Here is a 13,112-nt window from a genome sequence, read left to right as displayed (position 1 = left end):
GGAAATGCTGTTTAAATACTCCATTTTGTTTAAAATTCACATGCTTATAAATCCTTCAGTACAACATATAGATTTTGATTCAAGTACATATTTCAATAAAGAACTGAAGAAAATATTTCATTACTAAATCAATACCAACATCTGATGGAAGCTGTTCACCTTTAGCATAATGTAGACTTATTTTTCATAGGTAAGTATTGACATTGTTTACTTAAATACAACTGATCTAGTAGATAAAGTTAATGTGCACAGAAACATAATAGAACTATACTATAATTAACAACCATCACATTTCATTGACACAATGGTAAAGCAGATGGGCTCAGAACTGCCAATTAAGACCTCAGTTTTTTAGGCCAGATTCCAACCATTGTGGTAAATCAGCACCTTTGCCAGCTGATCTGTTGAACCGGTGACATTGGCGGTAAAAATGATTCCCTCATCTATTTCTACCAGAGTTAAGATAGCCCTTGGAAAGACAGAAGATGCAATTTGGGAACAGAAGGAAAGGGGGCAGATGCTAATTTAAACTAGAAGAGATCACAGGGTTAGAGGACATGTTCAAACCAGTCCCCCAGCCAGATAAAGAGGAGAAGTGGGGTAATATGGAGACAATCATTGAAACAAAGATCCACAATTGTTTTATGTTTAATCAGCGTGTGTTGCATATTCACTGTACTTTGCACTGTAAAGGAAATTAATTTTTTTTTCTGATTTGTGCAGATCCAGAAATCTCATACTTCATGATTTTTAAAAGGGTTCTAACAGACATAGGGTTATGTGACAATAAGGATTCACCAAGTCATTCTTTGGGCTTCTTTGCAAAATTATGTTACTGTTATTAAATACCAATATCACTTTTGAAAACACCTGCCGTTTTATCCATTTCTTCATTGCTTTCAGTTACAATATATTAAAGAACTCTGGACTTAGTCGAGCAAAGCACTCATGGATAGGCTAACATCTCAATGAAATCAATTGGACTCATGAAGTCAATGAGATTTAAGCATATGTTTAAGTGCCATGCTGAATGAGGACCTCTGTGTGCACACAGATGCATATCCAAACCTTTCTTTAAGCTCCTAGCAGTCACACTGAGTGAGTTTGGATTTCTAAGTATTTATTGCCACAAGTGTAACGACTATTGCGATGAACTTGGGTGCCTCACATAAAATTAATTACAAGAGAAATAATTTCCCATGTACTAATCAAATAAGCGGGTATCATTAAGACTTAATGGCCACATAAGTCTGACAGTGATCCCTCCTTAATGTCCCATAAATGATTTGCCAAAGCCCTAGCTAATACACTTTAAATAGTGGCAAGAAAGAGGCCAGATTCTGGCATACTGTCAAATTCCACATCACTAACACTGACTCTCTAGCAATATCTTTTATTTTATCATATTATTTCAGAAACCACTTTACAAGTTGTAAAACCAAAGTAGCAGAATTTGCAGCTTCCCTATGGCCTAACAGTGACTAGAGAAAATATATACACCATGTTCATGGACAATAGTACAAAACTGTCCAAAACAACAGCACTGAAAAACATACCGAACCCGAATCTAGTATAAATGTCAGATAGAACCACTATCAAGATGTATATTCTTTTAACATGTCTATCTTATTTCTTGAGACACTTTCAATAGGATATAACTTGTAAGTAGCAGAATGTCTTTTGCAAAAGACTATGGACTTACCTGCTTTCTCTTTGCTCAGCTTCTGAGACAACACCTGTAAGAAATAATTCTTTTTTTAGTTTAGCAAGAACACATTCTCCCAAAAAGCTAAAGATATAGTTTTATGACAAAAGTAAGAAGAGACTTGAAAACGTCGCCATCTTGCTTGGGTCAGTACAACTCATAACTTTTAAATTAAAGGCCCTGGGGACAAGATAAGCTTAAATTTCACCCAATTTATGTAAAACCAAAAGACTGAACTGATCCTTCTGGATACTAAGAAGATTCTAGATGCGAACTTCACAGAATCTGCTGTTTGCTTGAGAAGCAGCCACTTCCATATCTTGCTATTGTGCATTCTTTGGTCCTGCTACATGATAATCATCTGCACCTCTATCTCAGAAGCACTAAACTGCTGCATTGCCTCATCCATTAAATGCTGCCTCTCCAAAATTGATGAGGATCACTCTATACAAATTTAACTTAAAAAAATGTATCCTCAGCTCTTAATTTGTATACAAGTTTTACTGAAACACCAGAAAGCTCCTCCCTTAAATACAAAATGTAATCAAATTTTTTACTTTCAGAATAGAAAAAAGAAATCACTCTTTCTAGGTGAGGCAGCATGGAGTTGTTTTCCCATCCTAGGAAATACTGCAAGACAATTTTACTTTGTAAAAGCTCCATTATGATCACAGTTTAAATTTTGTACAGCAAAAGTGGTCAAGGCTAGGTTGGGTTTAGCTTAGCAGGGGAGTGAGATTTAACATTTAGTTAACATATTAGCTAACTCTGACCTAACCTCAACCACTTTTAAACCACATGGACAGAGTTGGGTTCCAATTAACCATGTTTACTAACTACATACAAACATAAGGTCTAGCTACATATATACATTGATACTATGTTAGGTCCTGGGGGCTTCTACAACAGAAGACAAGAATGCCCTCTAGAGGGCTCACAAACTATTTAAAGGGATACTACCCAGTTCCTATGCAGTACAGGCAAAAGAACTAGCTGGCTGTAAACTCAATCCAGTGATTTAGCTGATTGGTGCTCAATTGGAGACAGCAACTGGAAGCAATGTTGAGACAATATCACTGTTATCGCTTATATATGCAATGTACGGATCCTTGTTAAATCTCCAAAAGCTGTCGGATGATGAGATACAAGCAGTGGCCAGAACTCTTTTCCACTTACACTTGGTTAGAAGGTTGCAACCTCTTCTGGAGCTGAAACTCATTCCCATTATCTAGGATTTTGTCAACTCAGGATCAGACTATAGCAATGGAATGAAAGCTTAAGTCTGTGCAGAAATGGAAGCTGGTGCAGGATGTGGCCACCTGCTTTTGGAGCAGTGTGTCTCACTGGGAGCACATTATACCAGCACTTTATGATCTGCAATGAGCTTCTAGATGAATTCTGAGCTGTTTATGTCAGCCTGTAAAACCCCTACATGGCTTCAGGCTTGGCTTCAGACTTGCCTGCTTAACAGAGCACTGCTCTCCTTGAGCCATACTCTCACAGAAGCAATCAGTAGAGGTGGTCAAGCTAGAGACTTCCTCAGTTTCAAAGGGTCAGCACTGGTGGTATTCTCCATAAAGATCTCTCAACTTTGTAATTCTCGCCTATCTCTGGGCAACGTCTGAATTAGGGTAAGGTCTATCTATGTTTCAAAGCTGCTGGAGAAAGTTGAGATGTATTTGGGACTGAGTCAACTATCTAATACCTGGTTAACTTTGTTGTTTAAAGTGGGGATAAACTGCTAGATTTTATTTGTTTTGTTTAGTTTGTGCTTTTAAATTAGACAGAGCACCTAAATCCAGGAATACGTACTTTCTCAGTGTGTATAAATCATCCTCAGTTTTAGAGTTCTTGCATAGCCCTAGGGGCACCAGTTATTTTACAATCAAGGTCAGGATACAACAACTTCCAATGTCTTTTTAGAACAGCATACAACAAAAGATGCAAATTGTAGTTGGAGCAAACCCAGATGGCAACAGAAATCTGCTAGATTAAAAGTGATTTATGGAAATAGTAATAGTAAGGCACTATATAACTGACAATATAACAAAATACATTTGTTGGAGCACTAGCATCCCATCTGAACTGCATGCCAATATCCAATCAAATCCAAAGAAAGCATGGACTAGGCTAGTGCAAGGTTCCAGCTGCTGTTCTGAATAATAAAGAAATAATTCACTAACAACTCCAGCTGCAGTAATTTCGCAAGTGGAAGTGTTAAATAGAATCCAAAGACAAATATCTTGCATTGATAAAACTATTTACTTGAGCTATAAAAAACAGAATACAGAAATTGGGAGTTTACAGATAGACATTGGCCTCAGCCTCCTCTCGTACCACTTTTACACCAGTGACCTCAATGGATTCACTCCTAATTCACCTCTGTGAGAGGAAATTCAGACCCACTTTGTTTTATGATCACAGGACATTGATAAAGTCTGGTTTATGGAATCTGAGAAATGTATGATCAAGGGTGGGGCCCCAAGTTCATTTGGGGCCACTGTGGAATTAAATTAAACTCAGAGTTCTTGGTCTTCTAGTTCCTAGGAAAGGGCATGTAATATGGGAAACTCGAGTGGGAGGTCATTCTCTAGCTCTGTCTTAAAGCACTTGGAGTATTTGTGTCCGTTATCTCTCTGCTCTGAGAACAGCCAACAATTTAGTAGACAGCTCCTCACCTGTTGGGTCTATTGTCTGAGAACATTAATCCCTGCTCCACTGGCAGCTGTGTCTAGTATGATCTCTGCTAGCTCACTCTTGGCAAAGTCCTGGCTGCCAGGCCTTTCCCAAACCATGCTAAGCAGGAGAGAGAAGTCTTGGTTCAGCAAGATACTTTAAAACAAGCATAACTTTAAGCATGTGATTGGTCCCATTGAAGCCACCTTTCTGAATCAGTGAAATAATATTTGGGGCGTTCGGCAAAAGAGAGAAGGAAAAATGAAGATTCCCAGTGTATGGGAAGGTAAAGAAAAGGAGATTGCGTAGATGCATCCCCCACCTCAAGAATAATCCAAAATCCTAAAGATAGCCCTGAAAGCAATTTCACTGTGCAAACAAACAATTAAAATTATTTAGAAATGAGGCTAGGAGGAGATATAAACCCATCAATGAAAACAGATCAACATGCTTATCAAAATTTTTTTCCTCAAATATACATGATCTCTGACATGCATAAATAGTGTGGCCATGAAACCCACACGCTACAACTGGATTAGATGATAATGTAAGATTTTGTCCTAGCAAGCTTCTTGTCACATAAAAGCTTTTTTTGACAATGAAAATGACTACAAAATAGGAACTCTAATGGACTCAGGATTATTATAATCTGCAATAGCACAATTATTCTGCAATGCTAGCCAGTTCTATAACTTCATCTGCTGCTTTCACAGAAATAAAAATGACAGTTATGTCCAAGAATTTTACTTCCCTCTTCCCACGTCAAATTTCATTAGTTATTAGCCATTTTAAATTCAAATCGCAAGCATTTCAAATCTGACAGTGGTATTTGAGAACATATGTCAAACTCCAAGCACTGATTCCAAGCAAATCTCTCCCTCAAAAGAAGAAGAAAAATAATTAGGTTATTTATACAACATGAAGGTGACTCTTTTGACATTTAATAAAACGCCCAGAAGTTCATTCAACATAGACAGGGACTCAAAAATTGTTATCTAATAAACCCTGGCATTTTGACAGCCCACTTGACCTCTGAAGCTAATAAAAACAGGGTTTTCTATTCTATGGGTTTACATTGTATGGAGAAAAATTGCAGTACAGTCATGAAGCATAACGTTGTCTGAAGATGGCATATGATATAGTTGGATGACTTTTTTCTTGTTTATTAATAATTATAGAAGGACATCACTTTTAACTTTGCTTGGAATAGAGAGACTGGAAATCATGCTTGTTCTTAATATGATTGATTAAATAGTCTGCTAGACATTAATTTAAAACTATACATATATATACTCAGTTCTAAAGGACCAATCTAGAAATTCACATACAACACTGAGTCACCAGATCAGCATTTTTGCTGGACATTTTTACAAGATTGATATAAGAAGGAAAAAAAAGAAAATACAACAGATATCAGGATTATATAATTGCACAAAATAAGGGACATTTGCCCAGATCCTCAAACTCCTAAATACCTTTGAGGATCTATGCCTTTGTGTCTTAATATCTTCTGACACTTCTAAGACAAGACCAGTCAGTCAGGATTCCATACTGCCCTCCAATGAGTGGTATAAACACCATCAGGCAGTTTTTCAATACACATGCTGATCTATACCACACAAAGAGTTGAAGCTACTAATGGATGGTAGAAACAAGCCCTAAGTAATAAGGAACAGTGTGTAACACATTACTGTACCCAAGATTTCTCTCAAAATAAAGTTTTTAAATAATGTGGCATTAAGAGCATACTCTACACTGGTCAAGGAAACCATTTAGAAGGTAACACTACCATAGGACCAAATCCTGGTCTCCTTCATTCTGTGAATAATTGACTTCAGTGGGACTATTTATGGCAGGACTAGGCCCACGGTGTCCCTTGACCAGTGTCAGAGAAAATGGATCATGAACCATATGGCCTTCATTATAATAACCAACAACTAGTTCTTAAATAAACATATCCCTTACAAATAATCAGTGGTGTTCATGTAAATTTCCAGCTGTAGGCCAAATCAGGTGCCGGTCACTGCAGACTCTGTTGCATGGCCCCATGTTAAACAAAAATCCTGAACAAGCACTAAAAATGTTTTCTCCATATCAGCTTTTGACACAGCTGTCACAGTGACAGATGGTTAGCTTAGGACCCTAGACATAAGCACCTAGCACACTGTTGATACTGTACAAATAATAAAAATCATTAATACTACTCTGGCTGCTATGGAAAAGTCACATGACCTGAATTTCTAACTGTCTAAGAGTCAAATCTAGATCAGTACACTTGAGTTCAATGGGTGTACTCACTAGAGTAAGGCATGTAGGATTTGATCCATTGTCATAGGTGAGCAATAAAAAGATTTAAAAAAACCACTGTAGATATCTTTAATGGATGACCCTAAAGGCACTTTTATTGCTTTCGAAAAAGAACTAATAGAGATGTGTGCTTCTATCCTCATGGATCTAACCTGCATTCTACAATGTTATCAAAACAGAAACCTTTCATCAATGCTTATAAAAATTGAATATATTTACATGACAGTGTTTTAACTGAAGTCACAAACATTTTAAAACTCCACCACTTCATATTGTTTCCCCTATACCCATGAAAAAGTTTCAAGTAGCTGTCAGAGTCAGAATGTACATAAAAACAAGTGGGTTTCTCTTTCGGTGTCCTGATAAAGGGTTTAATTTAAAGACCATAAATTATTTTATTATTATTATAATGGCAAAGTGACATAAATTGCATTGCCCTTCCTGGTTTCTGTCTCACAGAATCCAGATTGTTACCATGTGCAACAACAGAAAATGGAATTGAAGTTAATATTTTAGATTGCGATTTTAATGGCACCTAAGGAAGTTAAACGCCCAACTCCCATTGAAATTCAAAGTTCATTGAAACTCCCTGGAAAATTCAAAGTTCAGTTCTAAAAATCCAGAAAATTGTAAATTTTGCCTGCAAGTACAAAAGTAGAATTAGTCACTGTATGTAATTTCAAAGGCTTCAGGGTAATTTTATCATTAAAGAATGGATTTAAAAATAATTTGTTCTTTATTAATAAAGATCTAAATACAGTTTTCTCTAGTATAATATTTTAATTGATATGGTGAAAGACAAATCCTAAAAATAAATCCTTGTACTAAATTACCCTTGTCTCTTAAAACTTGAACATAGCCTCCACTGTTATGACCTTTTTTCCACTACAAATGTTTTCTTCAAGTTCTTCCCCTGGATTTTCTCCAAGTCCAGATCAACTGTCAGAGAAGACCAGATTTATATGGTTCTTTATCCTCTACCTACTACTACTTTGTATATATTCTGATGCACTGAATCATACAGATATGTAATAGAATGTTTTTAATAAACCATGTACTGGGGACAGTGGCCCAGCTCGTGTATTCATCATTGACACGAGGCAGAGATGTGGGACCCAAGGCAACATTTAGTGCTGGTGTAGTGTTTGAAGTGTTGATCAAATAGAAATGTAGCTGAAAAAGACTTAAACATTGTCACTCCAAAATAACCTGTAAATTAGAGGGGGGAAAGGTTTACAATAAATTGAAGCAGAGTAATAATAAAGTCTATAATGATGAAAACCACTTTTAACAATATTAAAACTGCCATCAAAAGAAAAACAAAGTGAATGTAGTTTATACTAAAAGAGCAGCCGTTTTAGTAAATTATAATTTATCATGTTTAAACATCAAAAAGTTCTATGATTAATTTACAGAATGGAAATAAGTTGATTTTCAGCAGTTGATAATCTGGCTCATAAACTTCCAAAAATTATAACAATAGAGGCTAGATACAAGTTTTAAGAGCCAAGGCACATTTAGTACAAGGATTTATTTTTAGTGCATCAGGAACATCTCTACCTGCTATCAGTAAAAGCAGCATAAGCAGAAAGTACTCCAAAATAAGGGGTTTCATTAATCCCTTCCATCATACCTGACACAACTGACTTGATTCTTTCTGTGATTTGCTGCTCTAATATTGTATTTGATTTGGTGGTTTTGTCTTGCTTTCAGAAACACTGCTTCTCTTTTACATCACTCTGCAATACTTTTGAGAAGATCAGTCTTGATAAGCAAAAGGCTAACATGGTACATTTCACTTAATGCTGTTCCTCATGGATCTTGTTAAGTGGGATTTAGTATCATCCCACATGCCTCTGGCCTTGACCTATTTGGCTGATGCAAGGGAACGAAGTCACAAAGTTATGTGAGGCTAGAGATGGCAGACACGAATGGTTAACTGCTTTGTCTGCTAAATTTGGACCCAGTCTGAATACAGTTTCAAGTATTTAAATTATGTAACTAGTAGTAAAGTGTTTTTTTCTCTTGCTTGTATGTTGGCACAATGTTCAATACATTGTATCACTGCAGATTTGTTCAAGATACCACTATAATGTGTTTACTGTGGAAACAAAATGTTCCTGTGGTTTACAACAGATTCACAAATTACAAAAGGGGTTGATAGAGAATGATCGAGAGTGACAAGTTGCGTCAGGCAATATCTTTTATTGGACCAACTTCTGTTGGTGTGAGAGACAAGCTTTTGAGCTTACACAGAACTCTTCTTCAAGTCTGGGAAATGAATTAAAAATATCCCTGCTAAATACAAGTTTTGAACAGATTGTTTGGCATAAGCGGTGAGCACATATTACAAGGGACCATTCCTAGACACCATTTACTATAAAGAAGTCAGAGAAGACCCCACCCCACATTTGACCCAGGAATTTAAAGATATCATCAAATCCTTTCCTAAACAACTCCAAGAGAAACTCTACAAACACATCCCCCAGGAATTCACCCCCGAGGACCTTCTACATACTTCCTAAGGTATGTACACAAACAAGGGAACTCAGGCAGACCCATCGTATCTGGCCACAGCATTCTTACTCAAGGAATACCAGGACTCATAGAAACCATCCTCAAACCACTCCCTATACACCAACATCCCTCAAAATGAAACTCAAAAAGCCCCATAATAAAAATCGGTATTGCACGTTCACTCTCACTCCGTCTGTCAGTAGAACATGTCCACACTTGGGGCCCTAGCATCAGCAGTGTGAGCTGCGCACTGTGGGTACCTATCCCACAGTCCAGCTCAACATCTTCTGCCGCTAGGTCTTGTGGGAAGGCAGAGCACATTACGGCACATCTTGGGACTTGGCTCAATGTCTCATGATGCATTGCTTTCTGTCCCAGAATTACATGGGCTTTTGGCTTTCTTTTGTGGCATTTTTCAATGGCCCTTCTTTGCTGTGCACCCCAGCATCTTTGTGAGAAGGGATGGATCTCACACTGCTCTCCTATGCTCTGATAACTGTCATGAAGACATCGTGGATGGCAGTGCAGTTAATCATGAAGTTCCTAATTGAAGATGACTCCCAGTTGCCTGACATGGTGTGTGATATGAATAGGAGCAACTTTAGATTGCTTTCGGCATTCACAGAACAGTTGCAGAGGGTGGACCATTGCTTTTCGGCTTGGGAAATAAGCACTGAATGGTGGGATCATATCGTCATGCAGGTGTGGGATGATGAGCAGTGGCTACAGAATTTTCAGATGTGGAAAGCTACCTTCCCAGAACTGTGCAGCGCTCGCTCCAGGACTGCGGCACAAGGACAGCAGAATGAGAGGTGTCTTATTGGTAGAGAAGCTTGTGGCAATCACAGTGTGGAAGATGGTGACTCCAGACTGCTATTGGTCGGTCGCAAATCAATTTGGAGTTGGAAAGTCGACTGAGGCTGTATTAATGCAAGTGTGCAGGGCAATTAATTACATCCTGCTACGACGGACCATGACTCTGGGAAATGTGCATGAAATAGTGGATGGCTTTACAGAAATGGGTTTCCCTAGCTGTGGAGGGGCAATAGATGGCACACATTTCAATTTTGGCACCATACCACCTTGTGATGGAGTACATCAATAGGAAGGGGTACTTCCTAATTTATCTATGATTCTCCTTGGTGTTGTAGGCACTTTTAGATCACTGTCGGCGTTTCACTGACATCAATGTGGGGTGGTACGGGAAGGTGCATGATGCACACATCGTCAGGAACACTGGCCTGTATAGAAAGCTACAAGTGGGGACTTTCTTTCCAAACCAGAAGATTACAGTGAGGGATATTGAAATGCCAACAGTGATCCTGGGAGACCTGGCATACCCCCTACAGCCATGGCTCACGAAACCTTAAACAGGAAACCTGGACAGCACTATGAAGCAATTCAAGAACAGGCTGAGTAGATGCCAGATGACAGAGGAATGTGCCTTTGGCAGATTAAAGGTGTGCTGGCGATGCCTTTATGGCAGGTTAGAGGATAATATTCCCATGGTCATAGCCGTGTGTTGTATATTGCATAATCTTTGTAAAGCTAAGGGTGAAAGGTTTGCTCGGGGATGGAATGTTAAGGAAGACTGCTTGGCTGCTTATTTTGAGCAGCCAGATACCAGGGCCATCAGAAGAGCCCAGAGGGTAGCAATTCAAATCAGGGGGGGCTTTGAGGCAACACTTTGAACATGAGAACTAGTAATTTATCACATATAGTTTTCCTAGGAAGTAATGGTGACATTTGGGGCTTTACATTCCAGTAAGCACATGAATAAACTGCCTGTGTATGTATTGGTAGCGCCAGCTATCTCAATTTGTAAGGAACAGATAAAGATGAGTTACCATTCAAAAAACTTTGCTTTTATTGTACAACACACACACAAACACAAAGATGCTGGGTGGGAAGGGAAGTACCAGGGAAGGGTAGACTTTCAGAGCTGTGTGTAGGTCCAGCTATAATTTTGAAAGTTGTCCGAGGGAGTGGAATGAAGGAGAAACCAAGAAGTCCCGGAAAGAAGAAAAGACTGTGCAAGCAGAGTTGGGGACGGGGGGACATGGAAAAGAGTTCTGAATGTGCTGCAGGGGAGGGTAGGCATGCATCTCCTTAGTCTGCAGCATTATTAAGGATTTCAGCATCTGTATTTGCTCTTCCATGACTTTAATCATCCGCTCAGTAGCATCCTTAACAAATTCCTGATTTTCTTTTCTATCTTGCCTTTCGGCTTCCCTCCAATCTTTGCATGCCCATATCTCTGCATTGGAGAAGTGCGGAACCTCCCGGAACATGTCGTCTTTGCTCCGTCTTGGGCACTTTCTTATCTGGGGGAGATGCTTGGCCGGTGTGTGTGGGATGGTCCTGAAGGCCACGTCTGCTGAAGCAGAAGGACCGATGCACAGATGTATGATTGTTAAATTCATGCACAGCATTGAAACATTTCAGTAAAATACACCTTTTGTAACAATCACTTTTTCACTGACCCTTGGCAAGCACATATCTCTATGTGCACCCAAAGCATGGTGAATGTTAGCTGGGTGGGGGGCACTCTACACGGGGAAAATTAGCATTCTTCAAGGGTTGTGGTGCAGCTGACTAGGGAAAATAATTCTAAAATTCTCCCACACCTGTCCACAGGAGGGGGAAATGAGGGTACATCTACCACAAGCTTGTTGCTTCCGCCCCGGTCACTATGCTGCTCGCCTGTGTGTCACTTTGGTCCCTGCACAAGTGATTGCCAAGTGGTGAAGAAAAGTTTCCTATAATGTGAGAACGAAAAAGCAGCTCTGCCAAGGATCCTTCAGCAGAGGATTACTGAGTATCTCTAGGAAACTTTCCTGGAGATTTCTCTGGAGAATTCCCCCGAGATCTCGACATGCATCAACACCGTGTTCCACCATGCACAGGGAAACGTGCAGCACACAGAAACACAGCCAGTCTTGTACATTTATATAGCTGAACCACCTCCACACTACACAAACCACAGCCACTTCCCAGGCATCTCTTCTCCTGCTTCTTACTTGCTGGAGAGCAACTGCTGAGACTAGCTAGACACCTCCAGATTGGTGAACAGTTCCTGGGTGCCTGCCCCACCAGGAGCTCCACATCATCCAACTCCAGCTCTTCATCAATGACTTCGTCCTCCAGGTTAGGTCCTTTTTCCACTGCCTCCAGGCCCACAAAGTATCCAGGGGGCTCTTAGCTGTAGAGGTGGGGTCACCACCTAGGATAGCATCCAGCTTCTTATAGAACCGACAGGTCATAGATGCCTCACTGGAGCAACAATTTGCCTCCCTTGCCTTATTGTACACCTGCCTCAGCGCCTTTATCTTCATTCTTCACTGTATTGTGTCCCCATCATAGCCTTTTTCGCACAGCCTCAAGAAATCTGCCTGTAGGTATCAAAATTCCTACGGCTCAAACACAGCTGGGACTGCACAGCCTCATCTCCCCAGATACTGAGCAGATTCAGGAGTTCTGCAGTGGTCCAAGTGGGAGAGCATTTGCTGTGATAACCTGCCATGGTTGCCTAGGAAGATGCAATGAGACCTCTACACAGTCTCCTCAAAAATTCCCAGAGCTTCCAAGTGGGAGGGACGGATGGTTGCTTACCTGGCTGCAGGGCAGTGGAATTCAAACTGCTGACCAGAGTGGTCATGACTGGCATTGTGGGTCACCTCCTGGAGGCCAATTAAAGCAATAAAATCAAGCATGGTGTCTACACTAGCACTTTGCTGACAAAAATTGTGCACAAAAAGCCTTATGTCTCGTCAGGGTAGTTTTATTTTGCCGCTAAAATGGGGCATTTTTGCTGCCAAAAGTCGCATCACAGTGTTTTGTCGAGAAAGCAGCCTTTTGACAAGAAAACATTGTAGTATATCCAAAACCTCTCTCGCCAACAGAAGCT

The 13,112-nt window shown here is 39.7% G+C and overlaps 1 protein-coding gene across 2 annotated transcripts in view; it reads right to left on the bottom strand.

The window, feature by feature from the left end:
- Window positions 1–13,112, bottom strand: part of STARD13 (StAR related lipid transfer domain containing 13) — a 551,580-nt gene that overhangs the window by 307,108 nt on the left and 231,360 nt on the right. For both annotated transcript variants that reach the window (XM_032791937.2, XM_032791938.2), the window contains exon 5: window positions 1,703–1,736. In XM_032791937.2, the coding sequence (XP_032647828.1) occupies window positions 1,703–1,736 (34 nt within the window). The remainder of the gene's footprint in view (window positions 1–1,702; window positions 1,737–13,112) is intronic.

Source organism: Chelonoidis abingdonii, chromosome 1 (assembly GCF_003597395.2).
Source record: "Chelonoidis abingdonii isolate Lonesome George chromosome 1, CheloAbing_2.0, whole genome shotgun sequence".
NCBI lineage: Eukaryota > Metazoa > Chordata > Testudines > Testudinidae > Chelonoidis > Chelonoidis abingdonii.
The sequence above is the reverse complement of the archived record's forward strand: the minus strand, read 5'-3'. Positions and strand labels throughout refer to the sequence as shown.